The 26755-nt window shown below is 40.8% G+C and overlaps 1 protein-coding gene across 6 annotated transcripts in view; it reads left to right on the forward strand.

Annotated features, from left to right (window-relative positions):
- The window catches only part of LOC311273697 (uncharacterized protein), a 107610-nt gene that overhangs the window by 17050 nt on the left and 63805 nt on the right, over positions 1–26755 (forward strand). For 2 of the 6 annotated variants that reach the window (XM_084380897.1, XM_084380895.1), the window contains 2 exons: positions 15606–15690; positions 16847–16879. Coding sequence is in view for 3 of the 6 variants with exons in the window: in XM_084380899.1 (XP_084237025.1) it covers positions 15658–15708 (51 nt within the window). In the remaining 3 variants the exon portion in view is untranslated. Of the gene's footprint in view, positions 1–15605; positions 15709–16846; positions 16880–26755 lie in introns of all 6 variants that reach the window. The other 4 variants (XM_084380899.1, XM_084380898.1, XM_084380896.1 and 1 more) reach the window with 2 other exon arrangements.

The raw sequence follows: 26755 nt of genomic DNA on the forward strand, positions 1-26755 counted from the left end.
GTAAATGTGATTGACTATGTGCTGTGTGTGCTATAAATGGCCACATCTGTGCATAATGGTTACGCATAACGCTGTTAAGGTGATGTTGAAGAACCTTGCTTGTATGACATAAGACGATACATTGTGCTTTTTCTTCTTCACGGTTGTCTTCATTGACAGGTGTGCTGAGTTTTAGAGTGGAGTGTCATTAGACAAATGGGTGTTTTAGGGTGTTTCTACATCCATTTATGTCAAGGTGGCCTGTTCAACAATGACTGAGCTTTACAAAACAAAATCAGACGTGTATAACTTTTTAAATCTAATTAAATAAATGTGTTGGCTAATACATATTCATTCATTCATTCATTCATTCATTCATTCATTCAAATTGTACAAGACAATACATTTCACCAAACATACTTAAACATTCTATGAACAAAACAAGAGCAGGAAGAAGAAAAACTTACATGACCTACCTCTTTCTAAATTATAACATAAGATACTGTAAATACAGATAGCCACCGCTTCTTGGTTTTACCTTTTTCCTTTCACAAATCATGGAAAAATCAGCAGTGTATACTCAGATAAAATGAATTACAGTCACGTTGACATAAATGTTACTCAGTTAATACATAAAATCTGTGCGTACACAGATTTTTGTTGTGCATCTACATAGTTATCTGCATCTCATCCCTGGACCATGTAGAGTGCTCCTGAAAGCCACCATTACTTTTTATTTCACTGCTCAATAGTTACGGATCTGTGTAGGATTTTGTTTTCTCTAAGGCAAAGCTCGATGGTAATAATGAGCAAACATGTCTTTTTTTTACAATATAGAAAAGACTGATGTTGGGTTGATCTAGTCAAAAAAGAACAAACAAATAAATATGTTGTTGTCTTACGTATCTTATTCACAGTGTATTTGATTGCACTGTAGTACCTAAAACGGTGCACATGACAGTTGCAGAGCTACAGTATTTAAAACTGTCTCATGCCCTCACATCTCTTACTGTTCATTATCAGGTGTTGGCAGATTCCATATGACACGATGACGGTATGTCTCGCAAATGATCTGTTTGCATTCGTTAACCGAATTCATATTGCGCCAGAGACGTATTATTTAGCACTTCTCCACGTGCTGAGAAGTCACACTAAGACACTTGTAAGCACATCGCTCTTCATGCAGACCTTTGAAACCTCATCAGAGTGGAGACTCTGTACTTGAAAGTCCACTTGGGCTCTGGCTAAACTGAAAACAGTCAAGAGGACGCCAGCTCACTTGTTTGTGCCGTTTCTCAGTATGGTGCTACAGGTGTGTGTGTGTGTCACTGTGTGTGTTTCTTATCAAGATACAATTCCAGAGAGAGAGAGAGAGAGAGAGAGAGAGAGAGACCTGAAGTCAAACTGGAGAAGTGAAACAGCACAGCCCACAGTTGGAACTAATAAGTTCTACTCCAGCACGGTACCTGTCTGTATACATTTTTCAGCTGAACAGCACTCCATTCAACCATGTCAACCTGAACATGGCTGAGATTTGTTTCCAGTCAAAAGTCCTTCCCATGAACAGTTTTTGATTCTGCTGCAGTTGCAGTACAAATTCATTTAAATAATTTCCGACAGCAATAAACATGCAGCAAGAAGAAGCATTTAAGCACAGTTATGAAAATACTGCACTTTCTCATTTATGAAAATACTGCACAGACTGCAGTTAGAAATACTGTAATAAGATGCTCCATTAGTTTGTCAGTGCTAGTGGCAATATGTAGCAGAGGAGCAAGAGGTATAAACCGCTGGTAATTGAATACTGGGGTCCCAGTGGGAAGATGAAGGGTAGCCATGCTATTAGACAGAATTAGCCACCCCCTCCCACAGGAGCACACGTTTAGAAACTGAGCACACAAGTGCTTGGGTGTGTGTACAGTATGTGTGTGCAGAGGACCTGCATTTGTAGACACCAGTACATGAGTCCATTTGCTCTTCCATGCAGGTTTTTGGCAGGCTAAAACCCATCACATTAAGTGAGTTCAATTTTATACCTTCAACTTCATTTTGACATTGCCGCTCATGAATAACCTATCAATGATTAATAAACATTCATAAATTAAAGGGGGTTCCCATGAAAAGAGCTGAGGTTGGATCCAAGGTAGTGTGTGTGTGTGCGTGTGTGTGTGTATGTGTGCAAATAAGACAGCAGGTGAGTCAAAGAGCAGAGAAAACATGAAATATTTTTGAAAACAGAGAGTGCTAAATGTCAAAGATAAATATAGCTGTTGTAGATGAGGGGAACAAGTGTTGGAGGGAGGAAGGATGGAGAAAGGCACAAAGCCAAGGTTAGTTTGGCGGGAGGTAAATTATTGCATTATTCAAATCCAGTCAGGTGATTCCCCTTGCACCTGCGTCACTGAGTGCCAAATACTAATGGAGAGGTGTGTGTGTGCGTGTGTGCTTTGGTGTCTCTTTGTGTTTATGCTGGCACATTGTAAAGAAGCTAAAATAGGTTGTCTTTTACTTGCAGTATTAAAAGCCTATAATTAGCTCTAGCAGAAGGACATTACAAGCTGTGATGGCCAAGGATGGATGGATGGATTACGTATTTGGATGGGATGCAAGCTTGAATAGAGCATTTGATGGACATGTCGAGTGAATGGGCAATCTAGAGGAGTGATTATGTGAATAAATGAATGAATGTAGAGGACTTGTGTGCAGAAATTGATTAGTGGGTGAGACTCTGGTCTAGAGCTGACATTCAAGCACTTGTTCCTCGAAAAACACGCACTGCATTTGTTAAACATGCAAATGTACTGTGTTAGTCTATTAAAAGACTGAAAAATCTTCAGTGACCGATTTTTTTAATGCGTAAACAAATTAAATAAACTTGTTTTCAATAAACTGAATAAACAAACTGAATAAACAAAGGACAACACAGTTTCATACTGTTAACTTTGTTTATATTTGGCGGACCCTGCCACCTTTCCAGCTTCAAACAGTGTTCTGGGGAACTTCTTTTCCTCTTTACCTTTCTTTATTCAGTTATGGAAAAGATAAATATTTAGTTAAGTTTATATTATTATCTCATTAACACTGTAAATACTAACTTCTTCATAAGTATGCAGTGTCCCATTAATAGTATTATTTTAACCACAAAATCAGTTTTACTGATTAAACGGGTCTTCCCGGTGTAAAGGATAATTCTGGACACAGTTAATCCCATTTCCCAGTTTGCCCTTCCTGCTTCCTAACAGTGGATTTCATATCAGCAGACGAGAAGTTGGCTTAACATGCGACTTCCCTCTTTATTTCATTCTTTTTCAGCTCCAAACAATATCAAAACCAATTATATGAAATGCAAAGTCAGTGTAGTGTAGCGTGCATCTACAACATCTCAGCTAAATGTTTTGCTTGATAAAGCGTAAAGACTCCATCATTTTGTGAATCAAAAAAGGGGCTAAAGCAGACACAGGCACTACAAGTGACGAGAGGATTTGCATGAAAATCATCTCTCCGTCTCCAGCAGACATCCTGTATTATAACTTTAGCAGACAGTACACATGCAGTATGGTAATGGGGCACTGGGACATTGTCAGTTGGTGGCAGCTTAAGTTATGTTTCATTGTACCTCTTGTGTTTCCTTTTTTAAAAAGATCTGCTCTCTGTCTGTTTGTTGCTCACTCAGATAGAAAAACTGCTAAACATTTGAGATGCTAAACTGGAATATGAAGAATCTATTAGACTTTGGAGGTGCATTTTCACTCCTCGCCCTACATTTTTCCACCTCATTAACTACATAATCAGTGGAAGTTTTATTTTGGATATGAGCCATGTTTTTAAAATGGCAACACCATCAATAAAGTGAGTTTCAATATGTGAATTTAGCTCCAGCAGAAGAAGAATATCTAAGGGGTCTGAGCAACAGAAATATTTGACCTGTATTGCAGTGCTTTTCATGAACCAAGGTGGATTTCAAGCAGTAAAAGGAAAAAAAAGGTTATATAGACGGACAGATTGTAGAAATCCTGATTATGTGCACAGAAATGTTTTTTCTTTGGGCCATTTCTTCTGTACATCAAGGACTCCTCTTTGATTCCAAAGCTGTTCATTCAGTCATGTTAATCGTTAAATGAAAAATAAAATTACCATTTAAAGTCAGCTATATTCACTCTCCTCTGAAATCTTGTTAGAGGTTTTACCATTTAAAATGTAATCTTTATGTTCATTGATACAATTATTTGAATGATCCTTTGACAGATACTTTTGAATAATTAACATGAACAATTTGAGCTTGATCTGCTATTTATTCTCTGGTTCTCACTTATTGCAACACATCCTTAAAGTCTATTTTTATGATATTTCATATTTTTCTTAATCCCTTCCTGACAATGTTGATAAGCTACACGGCTCATCATTATTTCTTTTGACAAATAACTTGTGTGTAACATGTTGAAGTTTAGGAAATGCAAAAATTTCAAGCTGGTTCTAAAATAGAGCAATGATGTGTGACTAACGTGGAATCTGGGAGTCATCCTGTAAGGTTGGTTTATAAGAAGAGCGTGGCTCCTTTAAGAAATAAGGCAGTGCGTAGTGTGTGAGTGGTAGAGCGAGTTAGAAGAGCGAGGGTGGTTGCTCTCAGAGTAGACATGTAGTGTCTGGAGTGAAGGGAAAGTTCAGCAGTGAAGTTGTCTAGTAGCAGTAAAAGTACAGTACAGGTTACAGTTTACCTATGAATAAACTCTGCAGCTCCTCAATACCAAACAAGAACTCATGTGTGAGCGACGGCTATCACTGTCCATGCTAATATTTTTGCTATTGCTTATCCAAGCTTACGCTATCCATGCAAGTAATGTTGATCTTGTCAGAATGGCAGTCTCGTTGTGACAGTGACGTGATACGTAAAACTGACTGGAGGGGGGCTTTAAGCATACCAAATATGTCTATTACAAACAGTGGTTATGACCTCAAAAATATTAGAGGACCAATTTAAAGTAATATTACCAAAAAAAACCCTCCTCCCCAGAGAAAGAGAGTGCAGCTGTGGTTGAGCAAGCTAGAGAGTGAGAACAAAGCAATAAAAACAAAATCTAATCGTGGTTGGTTGCACTACTGTATAAGGCACAAATAAACACAATCCCCTCAGATTATGTGTGAATGTGTGAGCAGTTGAAGAACACGCTTCATGCTGTCTGCTGTTTGCCTCTCTGCTCTGCCTGTGTGTGTATGTGTGTTTAGCTCAGCCTCGCCCTCAGTCAAACAGACACAGACCTGCAGCTCTTTGTACATCTCTGACAAACAGAGAATCAAGGACAGAGATTGAGACAGCAATGTAACCTGTCTGCTTTTTTTCATAGTCCCGACCTTGGACTTTGCCAGGACTACACACCACTGGCCAACAGTTAATGCCCAGAAATGTCCTGAACACAGCAAAATAAAAATACAATACTACAGACAGAAGGCAGGGTCTCTGTGGATACAGACACCGCCACACATTTCTTACTCACATCCTCTACAGACAGCAGGGCTTCTGAAAGTGCAAGCCACAACAAGAGATATATATGGGTATATATTTTATGAACCTAGTTAAAAGTCAGCCATTGCTCATTTGTTGGCTATGCTGATGCTGTTTTGTAAGCGTGAAGGCAGCCAGCTAGTGAGATGTGACCCAATATGCCAGAGGCATAGAATGATTTTTGGAGAAGTTGTTGACACTTTGTCAAAGAGATATGTTTGGAAAATATTTGACATAAAAGCTAGATACTTGAGACTCACCCTGATTTGATAAGTGGTTATGGGTGTTTTGATGGTGTTGTGGTTCTAAAAGGTGCATTTTGTATTAGTAGAAACTCTTCATTAAGGACATGTGGTGAGTCTCTTTTCAGGCGCCGTTCCAAGCATTTAGAATGGAAGTGTCCTCTGAGATGGAGAAGCACTACCGGAGTGAAAAAAAGGAATTATAATAACATATTTAAATGGACAACATGCTGAGCAGTGTTTTGGAGAAATAAAAGCAAACATAATACACAGGCAATAAGTCAAAAGCAGTCTAATGTCCATTAGGCAAAAGCGTTCCCCTAAGCAAACAGCAGGATGCCCTTTGTTGGAACCATTATTGTTTGATGTAATCAGCTTTACTTGTATCCGTTTTTATGAGTTATTATTGCATTACGTGTTATTGTTTAGAAACCAAGTCACTCGAGACCAATTTTATGTATATATTTTCATCGGAAAGTGGAAAGAGTTGGATGATTATGCAGTGGGTTTCTCAAACAGGAACTGAAGCAGATGACACAGCTATAATTTGGTCTCTCAGATGCTCCATCGACAGTCTCAGCACACACACTCTCTGCCTCTCTGTCACTGATGGAGAGTCACGACTTCTCAAGTTGAAGAAATATGCATGCACACACTGACGCGCACACACACACACGCACACACACACACACACACACACACACACACACACACACACACACACACATACAGACTTGCAAAAACACTCACACATGCACACATAACTTTTGTGTCTGTTTAAGCCCTCTGAATTAAAGAGCCTCCACATACACACACAGATATCGCTCACACACACATACACAAAAACACAAACGCACACATAAATTTAAAAGACTTGAAACCACATAATGAATAGTAATCATGGGCATTTCCATAACGCAAAACATAATCCCTGATGAAAATTCAGACGAAGAAATGAATTATAGAGGGAAAAACAGCCACGCAACAAAACAAGTGCAATAATGTAATGAATGATAATGTGAAGGAAAATGTTGCGGGGTCTGCAGTTAGAGTTATCAGCGACGCTCGAGGGTGGAGCGAGGTTGCGCTTGCGAGTACACACGTGTGCATGTATGCGTTCACTCGACATTTATGCGTTCATGTATCATAAAAATGCGGGCGTAATTTCCAGACAGTATGCCTTTAAATGTTCATCTGCATGCGGAGGTTGGGGTGTGTGTGTGTGAGTGTGTATGTGTGCGCGTGAATGTAATCTAACGGTTTATGCAGCGAAGTTAGAGCTTATTAAAGGGAGTGTAAAGCAGAGAGAGTGTAATTACCAAACATAAATGAGAAGCTCTCACCCAATGCATTAAATTACCCTGAGAGAGGAATGCCAGCTGATAATTGGACTTTCTCATCTTAGCGTGTGTGCATGTGTGTGTGTGTGTGTGTGAGAGGGAGAGAGATAGGGAGAGAGAGAGGGTATGTGTTATGTGTGCGTACATGTGGACACGGGGTTGAAAACCATCTCGAGTTAAAAGATGTTGTGCGATTTTGTACTTTCGTCTGACTGTGCGTGAGAGTTTCTCTGTGTGTGCAAGTGTGAATGTGTGTGTGTGTGTGTGTGTGTGTGTGTGTGTATGTATGTATCTGATGTCCTTCCTCTCTGGAAAGAACTGTTGTCGCTGGTCCTCTTGCACACTTTCAGGGTGATAAATCCGCCTATGCTCCAGTTGTGACAAACCATGGTTCACTTAGGCTTCACCTCCCCTGAATGTGTGTGTGTGTGTGTGTGTGTGTGTGTGTGTGTGTGTGTGTGTGTTATATGCATTTCTGTGTATGAAGAAAAACACAATGAATACATACTGTATATCCACCTTTTCAAGTGTCTGTGCCTTATACAGAATGTTACGTGTATGCCCTTTGTCTCTGTTTTCAGTGCAAGTGTATGTGTGTGTGAGAGATTAATAGTGTATTGGTGTTAGTGTGTCAGCGGAAATGGGAGTTTGTGTGTCCCGGGAATGTTTGTGATAAAGACTGATTGTCTATCGATACATGTGAGACCCGACATAAATTCAGCCATGTGGGCGGCTATGTGTGGCAGAAGATATGTATACTGAATCTGTGAGTGTGTGTGCATGTGTGTGTTCCTCCCTGTTGTGTGTCCCTGAGTGCATTTCCCTCCTCCTTCTCCCCTCTCTTTCCTCTGCACTGTCCTTGCAGTGTCCTTCTCTCTGCCTCTCTCCATCCTACTCTCTCGCCATCTCCATCTCCCGGCCTTGCTCTCTCTGTCTCTCCATGTCTTCTTTACCCCCGCATCCCCCCTTCACACACACACTCTCACACTCACACACACACACACACACACACACACACACACACACACACACACACACACACACCCTCCTTTCTCTTCCTCTTTGCGTTTCACTCTCTCCCTTCTTCCCTCCTAACTTTCTGCACCAGGGGAATAACATGCTTCAGAGCTTTCAGATGGAGACACAGAGTGTGTAGCTCCAATCAGAGCTGCACCAGACCTTTAAAGTAAACACAGCGCCGATGTTGGCACAGGCATACGCACACCTCCACAAAGTCTCACGGTCAAATGCACACACACACACACACACACACACACACACACACACACACACCCACACACACACACACACACACACACACACACACACACACACTCAGCATCACTTGAGGAGAGTTTTGTGGGGGAAAACTCAGCTACATGCGGACCTGGGGAAAAAAAAAATCACCTTAAAAAAGCTGGAGCACGGGGCAGATGCCAGTACAGAAGGAGGAAGATGAAACAAGCTGTCAGAGAGGAAAACTTGCAGCAGATTAGAAGAGAAAGACGAGAGAGAGGGAGAGGGAGCAGTGGGCAAACCAAACAGAAGCAGAGGGAAGACTTGCTGGAAAGGAGAATATAAGGAGAAATAAAGCAAGGTAAACACTCTCAGCTGGACGGACCAACGTAAGTAGACAGAAACACACAGAAGCAGTGAAATGGGGATAATGGGGACGGGAAAGATGGGCATTAGAGCAGACAGCGCGCAGAGCAGAGTGACAGACTGACAGAGGGATAAACCGACAGAGACACAGCGAAGGGGTTAGTTTGCTAAATGGGTCTGCTTGATAATTGTGTTCTGTGACAGCTGACAGTAGCGCCACTTAATTAAAGCCAAGCAGGAAATGACTATTTATAGAGGCTCCATCCCATCAGCACTAAATGACATGGTGTTTTATTTCCCTGCAACCGACTGGCCGCAAAACGCTGACTTTATTTAATTCGATAAGTGTGTGTTAGGAGGGGAGGAGGAGGGTGGTGTGTATGTGTGTGCGTGTGTGCAGGTCCCTGTGTCTAGTGGTGGGGGCAGCTAGAGGGAGGAGTCGGCCTGTGTGTGTGACTGTTTCAGCGTGTAATCCGTAGGAAGTGTGTGTGCGAGTGTGTGTGTCGGAAAGATACATCTATATAAAGAAATAAATCAGCATTATTATATAAATTTGCCCCGGGCAGCTGAAAGCAAGCATTATATCCACTCAACACACACCCTAACACACTCCTACAAAACACATACGCAGGCTCACACACTCAAACTCACACAGACACACAGCCACTCGCAGTCATGTCCCATGACAATGCACAGTTTGACAGCATTCTCCCTGACAGTTTGAAATGTCAGCCCCAAGTGTCTGTCCAAGTGTGCAGATGAATGTGTATGAGTGAGAGCGAAGATGTGTGAGGTTGTAGAGCCACCATTTCCTGGATGTCAGCTATAAAAACCACTCACAGAGGTATCCCACTTCCTCCTTGTTTAACTGCTTTTCTCTACATTGTCCTTGAATTGAGGGAAATTGAGAAACACTGAATGGTTGGAGTGCACCATAACAAACAACAAAATACTGAACAGGCCTCTGTGCCCAAGGATGCCCTGGAAGCACTTTGCTGAATTTCTGGGAGTCGGGCTTGTTTGTTGAGTAACTTTAGATGACACACATTAATAAATTATAAGTCGTAGCCAGACTGGATGGCGAGTTAATTTTATTTTGATGCCATGTGGCTTGTTTGGAGAATCTTGTGAACAGAATTTAAAAGAAGGCTCTACTTTGAATATGTACTTCTTGTGAGACTGTAACCTCCCTTGTTAACACAAAGTTATGAAGAAAGTTAGATAAGATTGCCAGGTTGAGCTATGTTGTGCTATTCATTCATTAATCTTAAGAAGTTATGGAGATTTACATTTTTATCAAAAAGAAAGAATGCTTTTGAAAATGGTTTTGAACTTTCAGGCAGTCATTATCACAAATGATTACTTAAAAAAGTAATAAATTAACAAAACTAACAAATTATTACTTAAAAAAGTAATAATTAAAACAAATCTGATAAAGCATGAGCAGGTGTAAAGTAATATTGGTTAATTAATAGGTGATATGGTCCTTATAAGATGCTGATTAATATTATGTGTTAATTAGACTATATAAAAGTTAATACTTTAATCAAAAACACATTATTGTTGGATTATCGGACATTTAGCATTCAAAAAGAAACTTAATGTTAATAAAAGCTAGTTTAATGTTGAAACATAAGAACATTGGGTAATTTGCACTAAACAGGGTTAGGAGAACTAAAGGTCAGCACCATATTAAATTGAAATCAAATTGACAGTTTTTGAGGTATTGTAATGGTTTGGGTTTTTGGTTGGTAATTTCCTGTTTTATTTTGTAGATCATATCCTCGTGTGACATGCTTCACTCTCCACTTCCGGTCTTGTTTTTTTGCCTGTTCGTCAGTGTTACATTAGTTAATTAGTCCTTGTGTATTTAATCAACGGGTTTGGTCTCACCTGTTGTCAGTTCATCTGTTATGCTCCTGTCACTGTGTTTACCCCGCGTGTTTCCTGCCCTTTTGTTTTTTGCAATCCTGCCTGTGTCCCCCAGAGCTTCATACTGGTTTGTACTGCATTTAGTTTTGTATTTCTCTTTGTTTGTTTTTTTGTTTGTTTTGCTCCAGCCCAGTCAGTTTTGTTGTCTGCCCTTTTGTTGCCTCCCTTTAATTATATGGACTTCAGTTTCAGATCATTAAAGCTCGCATTTTGTTTTTCTATCTGCCTCCCTGGGTATTTGCGTTTGGGTTGTTTTTGCAAAATCTCAACAGATATTTTACTGAAAACCAAAAAACATTTTCATGGCACAAGAGGAAAAGTCAGGAGATCACTAAAGTCAGTAGGATTCATCCTCTGTGGACTATGAATGTCTGTACAAAATGTCCTATAATGAATAGTTGTTGGAATATTTCAGTCCAGACCAAAGTGGTGGACCAACTGACTTCCTGACACCAGCATTGCCGTCCAATACAAAGATGATTTTGGTTTCATTCTTCGTGTCAGTGTCCCTTTAATTATGTCCACAACGGACGATTCCACGCCTCATTTTTTATGTCCAGTGGCAACTTTCAGTGCACTACTGAAAGTAGTGTTCTCTCTACTGTATGTAGCATGGTGTGAAGGTCAGTTTCCACACACACACACACACACACACACACACACACACACACACACACACACACACACACACACACACACACTAAATAGGTGGAGGGTGTGTAAGGATGTATCACTTCATGCTGGAGACCTGTCACAGATGTACAGTCAACATTCAGCACAACGTAGCACAGAATTATGGGAGTCCTTGTCTTCACTGGTGCTGAAATGGACGAAATGTTTATGAAAGAAGTAATGTTTTTAAGTTTTATTCATGTTTTGTTTAGGCACATGCACTCACTCTGATGTTAAAGTGACAGGCAACCAAATGAAACACGCCGTTACCTCAAGTAAAATTACGAATTACGTAAATAAGTCCACAACTTAAGAAAATATATAACAAAGGTCAAGACATTTTAGGCATGCAGAAATGCAAAAAAAACTTTACATATTATATCTTTAACCGCATGTTTTAGTTGCTTGACTCTAAGCTAACCTTAACTATGATATATTTGCACAACCTTAATCCGTAACTAGCCCATAGTTGCTCTGTGCAAAATAGCAAGCAAAATATTCAAAAAATGTTGCAATGAATGTAACATAATCCAGTGTTTTGCAGAATCGTCTAATACTGACATTGTTTTTTGGTGTTCGGGTTGTATTTTTGTGTCAGGTAGCCAAAACACTTCAGAGTTGTCCTTTTATCCTAACAGTCTTGTTTGAACCGAAACTGAACTTCATTTCTCCAAGCAATCCTCCTTAAGTATCGTCAAAATGAACAAAAATTTCATAGGTTAGCTCCCAGTCAGCTATTATTCTTCATCTGCTGATTCTTCTCTTTCATTCAGTGTTGAATAGACCATTTCAGCATTTTCTCCTTACATTGGAGTTACATCACCATTAGAAATGTTGACGCCGTAATCCCTTTTTCCAAGCCTGTTACTTCACCTTCATTTACTGAAATATGAAGGCGTGAGTGCTGTGTGTAAGAACAACTGCAGCCATGTAAAAGTACCTGTAGTTTTAAATATTAATAGGCCTAAGTGAGTAGAACTGTGTACCTCTCTTCACTAAACCATTAAATTTAAGAGATAATGGGCAACAATAAAGACATAAAACAAGGTATCAAGGATAAATTCAGTGGTTTTCTTCATCCTACTTGGAGGAGTATCCATCAATATTTTCTCAGACAGGCGCTGCACAGCTCCTTTAACGACTGCCAGCAACTGTTGGCACATGAAGAACGGAACACAAACCAGAACAAAACACATAAATGCCTGCTGGTTTCATCCATACTAAAAATGAATCCTCTTGAGCTTGGTTTAGCCTTGTAGACTTTCTTCTTCTTGCTGAATCCCTCTGTTTCTGTGGATGTTGCCCAGTCAAGCACTTTTTCCTCTGACTTTTTGTGTAGGCTACTCAGATTGTGAGCGTTGGGTTCTTCCAACAAGATGAATTATAACAAAAATGTTAATGTAAACATGTTTGCCCCGATTGTACATTGGAAGGTAAAAGTCACCTGCTGTGGCAGACATAATAAAAAACCTGTACTTATAGAATGACTATGGCTTTAAAGAATTTCAGCATTGCTGTAGCGTTACACTGGTCTCTTTTTTTTTCTGATCTGCTTTTATCGCTTGTTGGATTAATTTGATAAATTAGTCAACAAATACCCTTTGTGATACAATAACAAGATAAGAGAAAAAATAACTTTCAGCATTTAAAATCTGTCAAACTTTTATTTAGTCAACTTTATCTTCTTGTTATGTACTTGATTGTGCCACTCTGTCCTCATGAACTCTGCTCACTTCCTTTCTATCTTTTAATAGATAAATGTAGGCAAGAATAACAACTTCCTATTCCTATACGTCATTTATTATTCAATTTGTGCTTCAACCTCAAAGGGGCTTTTATCAGATTTTGACTTAAATCTGACAAATTACATCTAAAGAGTTCAACCTTGTATAGACTCCGGAAACACACTGCAAGCCTCTATTAAACATGCCATTCAGTGGAGTGCAGAGATCTTGTTAAACTAAAGCTCCTAATTTTTCAGAGGAGTTGGAGCCTGTACATGCCCTTGTCACCGATGGAGCTTGAAACTTTCTTCAAAAATAATCCAAAAGTGACCCCAGTTGTAGAACCAAGCAGTTTACCGCTCTGAATCATTCTACAATACCCTTCAGACCTTGAAGGTCATCTGAAACTAGCTTTGATATTATTCCTGGAGTTCAAAAAGCAGATGCTTAATTAGCATTTAGTTACTAAGCGGCACAGGCTTTGCTGGAAACAAAGTTCTCAGAGATCTTTGACTTGCCCTAACATGCAACTTTTAAATCTAGACTGGAGGCCTTTCTGTTTTTAATCCTATCTACCTCGCTGTTTCATATTCCAGTAAAGTACAGTAAAGCAGTTCTGAATGTGATACCTCATTAATTCATTCATGTTGATTCTGCAGGAATTTGTTTGTTGAATTAATATCCAATTTATTCAAATCTTTTATAATTGATAGATTGTTGAGTTTAATAGTACTTTGTGACTGATCATGATATAAGTTAACAAGCATTTTCTTTATCAAATGACTCAAGATGAAGTATTTGCTGTGTCCATGGTTACTAAAAGTAGCTGGTGGATCTGTCAGTGGGAGACTCGGCAGAGCTAATGTGTTTATTGTTTCAGCTGAGCCTTCACAATCATGGAAAATATAGCATTCATTAACAATGTAATTAACATTACAGTATAATGCATTATATTGCACGCTATATATAGTCTATATTGCTTAACTGTTTATATGAGCAAAAAACCTAAGATAACACGTACAATAATGGTGGTGAAATGTTTGTCTCTGTCCATTTCCCCCTGTCTTTTTCCTATTCATATATCCTGTTTCTTTACTCCGTTTGTTCCTTCTTCACTTCTTTATTCAGCCTTCTCTTTCAGAAGTGTCCCATGTTTTTCTTCTCTCTTTATCTTTTTTCTTAATAGTGCTGATGATGACGCCATCTTGTTTGAACTGTTGAAGTGGCAGTGATTCACAGTCATCAACACCTGCTTACTCAAGCAGCACCTCAAGTTTGTCTTCCACTTCTGACATTTTATATCCACCCGCCCCTGCTGCACTCTTTATTTTTTTCTATCACCTTCTGTCTCACTTTCCTTGTTGCTTTTTTTTGTTTTTTTTACTTACACTTCTATTCTGCTGATTAAGCAGCCACCTCTTATTCACACCAACACTTTGTCGTTCTTTCCCTTCCCTGCTCACTTCTTTCCAGCCCTCGTGTGCTGCCACGAGGTACGACTTCACCTCGTTTTACTTCACTCTCTCTCTCTCTCTCTGATCTGTCTGTCTATCTCTCTCTCTGTCTCTTTCTCTCTTTTGCTCGCTCTTTTGCTCTGTCTCTCCCTGCACCTGGCTGTGTCCCATAGCAGTGCTGGCAAAGCAGAGAGCAGATGAGACAGTGTTAAACAGTGTCATCTGCCAACACATCCAGCCCAGAAAGCTGCATTGTTTTATGTGTGTGTGTGTGCGTGTGCATCCACAGGAGTATGTACAGTATTTGACTATGTTAAGGTGTATCCTGCTCAGTGCGTATGATCAAGTGTGTGTACAGATGTATACAATCCAACACCAACAGCTCCTTGATGTGCCATCTCTTGAAGTGTGGGAGTAGAGACACACTGAGACTGTTAAACTGAGAGGGCCCTTGGCTTTGAACACTGACAGCCCTGTGGCTGGCTGTCTCTGCCATACAGTGGCGGTCGTTCAAAAGTCACCATCTTGATTGGCAAATCAAAGGCATCTACCGCCAACTGCTGTACTGCAGATACATTTCATACGGAAGTTCTCTCCTCTATTAAGCGAAACCCCACTAGGCAAGGGTGTGACAAAAAATTGTACAAAGGGGCTGGGGATGTGACTGACTGTTCTCTACTGAGGACTAACAGAATGTATTTTATTTATTTATATCCCATACATGTCTAAAGTCTGATGTCTTGGCAACTGCTTGTTTTTCCAAACATTTCAAACATACGGCTGGAGCGTTTATGTCTTGCGACAGCCTGATGGGAATATTTTGAGAGGGAGGTATGAGCTCCTTGGGGCCTGCGATGTATTGAGGAAATATTTGTCGTCTGATTTGCATAAATATGCGGTAAACAGTTTACCTTAACTCCTCACAGAGATGTCACTAACTTAGGACAGCGACAGCACAGAAGTCCTGTCCTTACGAGTGTGATGACCCCAAAATATTACTCCTAACCAAGTCAAAAGAGCCATCAAGAAACGGCTCTTCTTATCTTGAATATGATTTATTACTAAATTGTCATGCATCAGTGGCTGTGACACCATTTCACTGATGGCACACTCCCATATCTCAGCAGTTGATTAAAACTCTACCCTGATTTTCTCCCCAGATGACTCAAGTGTTGCCAATGCTGTTGTTATGATGCAGAACAACTGGAGGTCATGACCTTGGCGAAGGACTGCAGCGCTGTACAAGTAAATGTGGATTTATTTGTGCGCGTGTGTGTGTGTTGCTGTGTCCCTTTGTGCACACATGAAAAGCACCCTCAAAGACTACCATGGCTCTCATTTGATATGCAGTACAATTCATAGCTTGCTACTATTAATACCCATTCACTTTCCATTCTGCAATTTATCTATTTACTGCAGGGTGGTGGTAGAGGTGGTGGTGAGGTCTGAGAGCATGATTGTGATTTGAGTAATGCTTTCAGAATAAAGGAAAGGAATGGAGGCAGAGATCGAGAGAGGGGGAGAGAAAGACGGGTATAAAACAGGGAGGGAGAGATAGAGAGAACAACTGCAATAAGGTAAAGCATGGGGGAGATGAGTGCACAGAAAGCGAGGGGATTCAGTGGAAGGAGGGGGAGAGACAAGGGAAAATAGAGGGGGATTGAAATCCTCCCGGGATGCACAAAGAGAGGAAACACTTAAGATGACTCAATTCATCACAATCACTGCTACAAAAGAGAGAGAGGGAGAAAAATGAAGGGGATAGATGCAAAAGAGAGCAAGAGTATGTACTGCAATACATTAGCAAGACCAGGGTAAGTGTATGAAAAGGCTGTACAAAAATATCAGGGGTTTTGGGGTAAAATGAAGGAAGAAGGGAAGTAGTAACTTTTTTAAGGACACAAAAGAAGTCACAGTTACTCTTTGGCTGTTTCATTTGGTTTATGCTTGTGCAATAGGCCGAGGTACAGGAAATCAATATGTGATGCCTTAATTAAAACACACAAGGCAAATGCACCTACTTGTCGATTTAAAGTAAACATGTAAGCCAAACTAGCCTGAATTTTTGGTTAAGAAGCTCAAGAAAAACACAATTATTTACATATACAGTACTCTACCATGGTTTAATCCTGGTAGAATGCTGTAAATGTATATCTGCATTACTTTCATCACAACTTGAATAAAATAAATGGTCAGTACAGGGTCAATCTGAAGGCTGTGCATTTCATTAGAGAAAAAAGAAAATCTATGCCTCACAATCCTTTATAGGACTTTAGAGTTTACTGTCATGGTAACTCAAGCTGCTCAAATAACAGCTTTAATCACAGAGAACATTATGTATAAGTATTATATATAACAAACAAAGCAAAATGACTCTGAAGAAAACACATTTCTCCTGCAGGTGTTCAAGCTTCTGAAGCACTTCCACTAATGGGTATGAGACATGTTCATTTAGTGTCCTAGGGTGTGCTGCAGTAAGAGGATGCTTCACTATGCTCATCTTGAGATGTTTTTTTCCAGAGCTAGTACTGCTTTGACGTTATTTCTTGTGTGCTAGAAATAAAAGATTCTGTAATGTTTAATTGTACACTAACTTATGGTATTGATACACTAAGAGATGGAAAGCTATGCTATACATACAGTTTTCATCATTTTTCTGTTAATGTGTAGCATATGACTACACATTCAACTGACGCTGAGCAACATAAGCATCCCACTGCAGTTCTGTATAAACACCTGAGTCTTTGTTAAGTGTTTGTGCTCCTTTCCTGGCTAATACTATTTTAATGGAAAGTAGTGTACAGTCCTTGTGTTTGAACTCGTGTGTTAGATGTTAGGAAGAGTCATTGGGAGTTAACTCAAAGAGCTGAGAGTAACTGAAAAGCTGCAGATATTGGTGTCGATTCGCAGTTGGATCAGCAGTAGGAAGTTGTTGGCATTTACGTATATGCAACAAAGACGGAACGGCCTTAAAAATTGTACTCCTTGAGATGATGCATTAATAGAAAAAAATGTGTTTTGTGGATGGAGCTATGTGACGGGAGTAATTGTGTAGATGGTTACTGAAAGCTGAATAAGCAGGTTTATATGTTGGCTTGAGCAAGGTCACTGCTGCAACTGTGTTATATTCTGTGGTAATTCAGTGAAAGGAGATGGTATCCAAGGTTTTGCTTTCAAAAGAGAGGACCGTGTCAAGTAAAAATATTAACAACATGAAAGAAGGCCTGGCTTTCAAACAACCATAAAAAGTTCATCCTCCACCTTCCATTGAAAAAGATAGCACTAATATACAAGAATAACTCAGTGTGGCTGATATGATACATAGTTAGTTGTTGATAGTTTAGCTTAGAATCTTTGAGCAAACAAGGGTCATTAAAGTTTTGAGCTGAACTATGTTCATTTCACAACCTGCACGTGACACGAGACACATATATGCACATTTGTAAAAGAAAAAAAAACCTTGTGTGTGTAATTAAAATAAATGCAAGTATATTTTCATCAGTGACGTTTCACCAAGACATGCACATAAGTTTCCTACTGTGTATGTGACACTGAATTTACAAGATAGAAGCTACATGTTACAAGCACAAATGAACTGACTAGCCAGTTAGCATGTTGCCACGTTTCCATCCAATCGGGGGAAGCCAAACTATCCAATCGTGGCAAAATGTTTCGCGAAATATGAAAGCTTAGAAAAGACTCTTAATTAGACAAATTTTCCTGTTTGTGTCCGTCTCTCAGACTTTCTTAAACCTCGTTGTTGAAATTATTCTTGCACTTTTCACACATGCACAAAATATTTCATCAGCTGTTAAAACACATTCACAGTCTTGAATTTGTGAGATGTTTTTGGTTTTTTTTTGTCACACATTCATAAATGTGCATGCAACATTTTTTAATAAGCACACAAAAGGAGATTAACAGCAGCCAGCTGCGAGATTGTTTGTGGACATGATGTCACAACCTCGAAATATATACATATAAAAAATATACAGTACACTTTTTTGCTTCCATGCAAGTCAGGCAAGCAACACCTACTTGTACTCAACTTCATGAGGACACAGTATTGTGGAGGAAGTTCATACTTTCATGTGATTGAGAAGAAAAAAACCCTCTTTTCATTGAACCACATCCGCTCCTGAGAGAGCTCTCGCCGTCTCCCTCTCGCACTGAAAGCGTATTGGAGAGAGTGTGAAAAGTGAAATAGTGACAGGCAGGTGACGAGGTTCATCCCGGTTCTATCTGGTTAGCTTTATTAAAAATGTACCAAGGACAAATGAAGGACCTCTTGGGGGCCCAGATGAACTCTAAAAGGCAGGAGCTGTCTTTCAGGTTTGGACAGCAAAGACCCAGCATGCATATACACACACGCGCGCGCACGTATGCGCACACTCGCATACACACACACAAACACAAAAGAGCGAAAACTGTCTCGGCATACATTCTTTGAGAGGCAAAATGTGCCAAAGAGAGTTAGAGATGAAAAAGAGGTGAGGGAGGCAAAGGCAGCGAGTCCCAGAGAGAGATTGAGAATGAGGAGGAAAGACAGAGTGAAGAGAAAGACACAGAAAGTCAGCGAGAGAGGACGAGCGGAGGGAGGGGAAGAGAGACGGACTGAGGGGGGGAGGGAGGGGAGCGGGGTGAGAGAACGATAGAGTTCTGGAGAGGTTAATTGGAGGTTGAGGCGTGATGATATGATTCAGAGAGATCATTAGCATTCCAGAGCTAAATATTAATGACGCCAGAGCTCAACTTCAGCCGCAGGAACACACAGTGCTACTGCAGGTGAGGCCCAAAAGACAGAGTCAGAGGAATAGAAATGCAGAGTTTGCAGCACTTAGAACTATAAGCCATAAATGTTTTACACCGTCATTAACATAATTTGATGGAGGCTTTTTGTCTGCACGTGGGGGGTAGTACTGAAAGTCTTGCCAGGGTAAATTAGAGAAGGAAGCCTGCTTAATCATTGCAGAATTTAACAATAAAGTCGTAAATTGCGGTATTTTAACCCCATTCTTTTTCTTTTTCTTTTTTTTTCTTTTTTTTTTTGCACAAGGAGGCAAACCCCAGACAATAGGTTCTAGTCTAAGCTTTGAACATGCTGATGTTGTACATGGAGGATATTGAGCTGAATGGCCCGGGAGCCTCAGTGGCACTGACAGATACAGTACTGAAGCAATTAATCATAAGCACCGAGATCAAAGTTCCTCTCTAGAAACTCTTGCAGATGGGACTATTTAATGTTTTGCCTGCGTGACCACGCTGTTACAAGCATGCAAACACACACACACACACACACACACACATGTCCCACCTGCGCACACAATCATGCACACGCCACTTCTACAAATATCCCCTAAGGATGCAGCAACCTGCTCTGTATTGTGGGTTATTTATGGCAGGAGATTGAGGGCCCAGGCCTTTGAAAGCGTTCGGAGACATGTGAACTACAGTAAGTGGCTTTGAAATCCACAGTGGCGCAGTATTAAAGAATTTCTCCTATTAGTGAGCTGGCAAATGCTCACTGGAATGGAGACAGCTTACATGAATCACAGCAGATATTCATTGTGTGTGCATCTGTGTACATGTGTGTGCTTATGTGTGCGCGAGGCTGCGTCTGTGTCTATTTCAAAAAGCCCTTTTAAAAGGGAATCTAGGAGGATGGAAGAAAGGATTGGAGAAAAAAGGCATTACTCTTGAGGTAGCAACACAGGAACAGATCTACAAAACTATTAATCTCTTCCTCTGCCTCTGCCCCCCTTAGCCGCCTCTTTCTATCTCTCCCCTCTTTCTCCTGCTGCCTCCCTTCTTCTCCTATCTCCTCTTTTTTCTCCAGAGCCCTCCTCTGCATTTATTTCATTAATCCAACTCTCCTACCCTTTTCCCCTGCTCACAGCTACTCCATCTATTTCTTTCACTTTACATCTCCAAACATTGCTCTGCTCCCTCTCTCCAATGCGCCCCCCCGCCCTTTATCACTCTTTGTCTCCATCATGACTTGCCTCACTCCCTCCCTCCCTCCCTGCTGCCCTCCACCGTGTCCATATTTCACTCCCCCCCCCTTTACTTCCTGCTTTTGACCTCATCTCCTCTTTGTTTAATCTTTGTTTTTCTCAATCTTTAAGTCTCTTATTCTCGGTCTCTCTGGCACTTTCGATCTCTTGCTCTTTCACTCTCTCTCTCTGCCTCTCGCCTGTCTCTATTGCTCTCCCTCTCTCTCTCTCTCTCTCTCTCTCTAACCCACTTCTGCACTGCCACTCCGCAGTGTGTTGCAGAGATTCAGACCTCAGTCTTGCATGTGGTCGAGGTTTCAAAGCCGCAGTCCTCACCGCAGGTTCAAATAAATACACACGTGCGGCTGCACACACACCCACACACAATGTAACTCGGTTGCAAAAATTGAGTGCGCGCTCACACACACACACACACACACACACACGAACACACACACAAACACACACGGCCACTAACTCTTCAGTAGTCGCAGCTGCAGTGGTTCTGGCTCGGTGGCTGAGGCTGCATGGGGTTCCTTTGTGGGTGAGGAGCTCTACTGCAGCGACTCACTCTTCGTCTTTTATTTTTCTCCCTCCCTTTTGCTCTGTCTGCCTCACCCGCCCACTGCTCCTCACTCCCCCTCCTCAGCCTCTCGTTGCCTCACATGCCCCCCACTCTATCCCCCCACCCCCCACCCCCATTATTTCCCCCTGCCCCTCTATTATCCTCCCCCACAATCAGAACGGTTTGTGTTTCTCTACTGTACATCCAGCTGCCCCTTCCCACACCCATTTCTGTCCTCTGACCCCCACCATTCTCCGGCCTCTCAAGTGTCACCCCCTGAAGACCTTACCCACCCACCCTTGGCCCTCTCGTGTGCAGAAAAAGAATACATCTCCTTATTATTCTCACTCTGCACCAGTGCCTGTTTCCGAACATGCACACGCTCACATTCATCCTCATCACTACCCTTTCCCACCTCGGTACCCACACCTTCCCCTATATTGGCTTCATGCGCAAATCCACACACACACACACACACACACACACACACATGCACGCACAGAGTCACACACTGACAAGTTCTCGCCACCTCTTCCTGTTTGGCTACACACCACACTTCCTGGGCCACTAGTTACACCACGTCTCCAGTGATGCAGTCATGTGCTGATGTGACCCTCCAATGCTCCATTCTTATCTCTCGAAAGACGTTTTATGCCTTCATGCCTCCTTCCTGCCTTTTCCCCTTGACCACCTCCACCGCCACCTCCTCCTTCTCCCATTACACCCCCCCCCCCAATTCCTCCTGCATCTCTACAAACAGACAATAAAATTTTCTCTCCCCCCTCTTTACTCCCTCCTGACCTCTTTAATCTGATCCATCCCGTCTGTACCCCCGGCTCTCTTTCTCTATCCCCATCTCACACCAGAACACATCAGCCTATACACAGTGACTGCAGTTTAACAACACATTCTTCTATAATGGTTTTAAAAGAAAAAAAAAAAAGCATTGTAGCATGGGGTATAGCATATTAACCTACCTACCGACTGTCACGCTTTTCTTCCAACAGTCAGTCTCAAATCAGCTTCTCAACCATTGCAAATCCCCGAGGCTGACATTGCCCGTCCCTTATTTACTTCCCCCTGTCCTCCTTCCTTGCAAAAATGTATCCAATCATTCTCACTTGTCTTTGCTGAGGCCTCTGTAATGATGAGCTGACTTGGAGCTTGTTTTTAGCTAATTATCCCCCTTTATTTATTTTCACGGAGAGTGAATCATTTCCTGGAAACATGACGATCACATTAATGGAACACAAGCAGCTCCCTGTTTCCAATTAATCGTCCTGCGTCTGCGTTGTTTTGGCAGGAGGAAGAGTACATCAGTGAGGTAAATACATGTAAACAAAATATATGAGCGGTATGGACACGCGTGTTTTGCTTGGATAGATATGCACAAACATATTAATAGACCAGTTGGATGAGTGAGGAGCGGGAGGGTTGAAGACAACAAGAAGGTCAAAGGTCAAATCCACAACATGCACACACACTGACGGAGCAAGACCAATCTGCTTCACGCTCATTGTCAGTTGCTATGAGACAGAGTTTTGAGAAACTTTTAAATTAAAAATCTAATTAGTTCTTTTAGATTTCCTTCAATTGGAAATAAAAAAATAGAATAAGAGAGCCAGTGTCTGTATTTGTTTTTTCCATTTCTTTTCATCCCTCTAGATCACATTAACACTCTCCCTGCTGTTTGTCCCTAACATTTACCCATCGCCTCATTCTCTTTGTTTCCCACCATCTCTTTCTCTTTCTTCCTCCCCCTTCTATGCTTCCACCAGACACACAGGCCTCCTTTACCTCTGCAAGTGTTGCATTATTAATTGACCTGCATTGGCCATACAGTACAGCGGAGAAAACATTCCCAGTCTGAGACGTGCAGCCAGTCATACAAAAAGATGCAAACACATACTGTGCACAGCACAGAGATACTCACAAATGCATGAGGAGTTGCATACATATGCATGGCCACGCACGTCTGTTGAGCATGTGCACGTTTTTTTGAACATGTTGTTTTTGTTGTTTTGTATACAACATGCATATATTCTATCTGATCCCGTCATACATGTTAAGGTAAGCCTGGGGCAACTCCCCTCTGAGGTTTCACTATTACCCCAGTCATGATCACAGCTTGGCTCCCCTGTGTGCATCACGAGATGTGCCTTTGCCTTTGTCTGCATCTCTTTGTTTGATGTCTGCCCCGAATGTGTGTGTGTGTGGATGTTTGTGTGTTCATGGCTCAATATGTGCTACTCTGGCCTGTTTCTCGTGGAGTGTGTGTGTGTGTGTGTGGATGCAGTGTTAGCCTGTGGGAATAATACACATGACCGCAGTATAGTAAATGTCTTTGGTGAAATACAGCCCTAGACAAAAGTCTGCGTCATAAAATGGTTCATAAAAGCAACATGATGTGATCAAATCATCTGCTAATTTATTCCGGCCAAACCAGAGGAACAGACTGGTAACTAGGAGCTTATCTCTGCTAATAACAACTGTTGTCAATGCCAGTTGCTGAGCATTAATTTCTTTTTGTTGCTTTGATTTTATTTTATTATTTAGTGAAATGGATATATATTTTTTTTTATCTCTGCGTATTTTGTCATCAGGTTTGTTTTTAATCCCCGCACAGATTTGTTATTTAACCAATTCTGAATATAAATGAATTATGGATTTAAACATTATATAATCAGTGAGTCAGTTTGTGTCTGAGCAAATTACTTAAATTTTATTTACCTGAATGCTTTGCGATTGGTTATGGAGATTTATGATTTTCATGCCTTGTTAGCCAAACATGAGTGTTTGAATATGTGACAGATACACAGAGTTAAAGCGTTTTATCCTCATTGGTCACGGCCGTAATCTTAAGTCCTGTGATTGGATACGGAGATATTGCTGAAGTGCTTTAATTGCTTGAAGGGTTTAACGCATGTGTCTTATGGCCACAAGGGAGTTTATGTATGTATGTGTTTGTGTGTGTGTGTGTGTGTGTGTGTGTGTGTGTGTGTGTGTGTGCAGGCGCTGCTAATGTACAACTGTGAATACTTTTGAAAAGTTCAGCGCTAGAGTCAATTCTTTTTATATCCAGTTTGTTTTCACACACAAACACCTTCCCACCCACATTCATATGCACACACACACACACACACACACACAGGCACATACACACTTACTTGCACAAACATGTGCACACACACACACATAGCAGTAAAAAAACAAAACAAAACAAAACAAAAAACACGGCAAAGCAAAATAAACAGTAATTATTTACTGTCATTCAGATGAAGAAGCACATCACACATACTTACACATGTGACACACATGCCTACACACACACACACACACACACACACACACACACATCGCCTCATTGGCACAAAATACGAGTGCAAACAGAAATCTAACAGTCACTGGTATCATAAATCTAGAACATTTGAATTGAAGAACTCGCATGCAAACACAGATGTGGACATGCAAGCCTGCTCACTGCAGAGCGACTCATCTGATTGACAAATAGGTTTACCAGGACGATCTAATGTCCTCACTTTCACCTCACTCCCCCTCTCTTCTCTCCTTCACCCCTCTGAGAGTGATAGAGCACTCCCTTAAATATAAATCAGTAGAATCACACCACGTCGGGAGTCTAACTCCCCCCTGTAGTCTCATCAATCACAAAACATACCCAGCCCGCCTCTCTGTCTCCATCTGTCTGTCTCCACGCAATCTATAGCTCCTTGTTTTCTGCCTCCTCCTTCTTTAGCCACCTTCTATTTAAGAGTTTTCTTGACCAATTCAGGCTCCCTGCACATAGACAGTGGATCATAGTATGATGATACATGCTCATTCTAAGGTGGAGCACAATGCAGAGGCAGAGTGTCGAAAAAGGTTTACGTCACTTGTGTGTGCCAAGTAGCAGGCGAATTTGAAAACCAAATCAACAAGCCCAAAGACTGTTCAGTAATTAAACCTTGTCGACCCGTCTGACTGCTGACATTCTGCCACGCTGCAGTCTTACTGCCAAAATTGCAGAATGATTTTAAAAGGTAACTACACTCTCAAATTCTGCTCGAATTCCCAGCAAATTTTAAAAATGCAGCAGTGGAGCGAAGAAGCAATGACTGTAGTTGCTCTTGTAGTAGACCTAGTCTGGTTCATGTGTCTGCGGTGTCAGTACATTGCGGTTGCTCTGCTGTTCATCCTGGTTAACATTACTGTTCTTAAGTTTTAAATATTTTGTTAAGCTCTGAATACAGCAGTTATCGAAGGGCATGTGTTTCGCTGTGGTACAAATTGGTTGAACTGCACCTTAAAAAACTGTCCTTTGTCTATTTCTCTGGTGGGGAAGTCAGAGAAAAAGTTACAGTGCAGCAAACAAGGACTCACACACAGAACAAAAAGGGGATTCAGACCACAGTCTGGACTTCAAAATATTCCATTTGATACATTACACAGCTGTACATACAGTGAAAATATGTGCAAAAGTACACGCTGTACAAAAGTGCAAATGATTCCTCATTGTCAAATGAAGCATGCATGGCAAGTCACCCCATGTGTGGGTTATCCTACAGATAGTACAGATAGTACAAAGAGACAATAAGACTATAGTCCCAGAAAACTGGTTATCTAATTCTTCATTACAGTCACAAGGAGGCAAGTAAGAAATTATATCTACACTACATTGGAGCAAAATTTGATCCTTATTTCCACAATTAGGAATCATTGTGTCAATTCGCATCAAGAACCTACATGAGTTTGTGTACAGTGCATGAAAAAATTGCACTTCTTGGTACAAGGTGGTGTTGTACTGTACAGTACATCAAGGACAGGTTGGGTGGATGCACATTGAAAGCCACAGACAAACAAGGTCAGAGCTTAAACTGATTGAACTTTGAGTTCAGTGGTGAAGCATTAAATATAAAGCGTGTGTGATGTTCAAGGTAGTGCTGCTGTCGGGTTCAACATTTTCGATCTCTCCATAGGGATAAAATAACTCAACAATGCAAAGTGATTCTGATAATGAGTAGCGATCCCAAGGGCAACCTTGAAAATTGAGCAACTTACAATAAAACTTCGAGATCCTCATACTTCTCTTCGGTACTTCAAGATGAATGAAGGTTAGGCGGGTGATTATTTTTACTTTTAGTAAAATAAATGTTAGAAATGAGAAGCAGGAGGAAAAATCAATAAAACTAAATTCTGGATGGAACTTGAATGAGTATCCTCGTGAAGCAGGAAACAACAATTTTTGTGTTGCATACAGATGCAGACGTGAGAACGGTGTGAAAAGTAGTTTAAAACTATCTGCCCTTTTAAAAAAAAAATTGTGTTTTTCTGTGAAAAACATTAAAAACTGAGAACAATTATAATTCAGACATAGCTAAGACACTTTGTGTGGGAGCTCAGAGCAAAGGAATGTACCAGCTCTTCCCCAATCTCTGGTTCAAGTTTGCCAGACTTCCCAGAATTTTGTAATGAATTTTACGAATGGTTTGACTATTTCTGAAATTATGTTGGTGGTAGAAATGATTGTAATAGCAGTAAAGCCCGATGAGGAAGCCTCTTGTTTGAGTGTAATCATACATTGACTGATTAAGACAGCATTGATAGCTATTATGAATGTTTCTGGATCTGTGCTGAACAGAACAAACTAACAAGATGTAGTTGCATGATTGTCCTGTTGTTAAGTCTAAATGGTGGAAATGTCCTGCGTTCCTTATTTTCTCATCTTATTACTATTAATACCGTTCCTCAACACACA

This window comes from Pagrus pagrus (assembly GCF_965226575.1).
Source record: "Pagrus pagrus genome assembly, chromosome: 2".
In the NCBI taxonomy this organism is placed as follows: Eukaryota; Metazoa; Chordata; class Actinopteri; order Spariformes; family Sparidae; genus Pagrus; species Pagrus pagrus.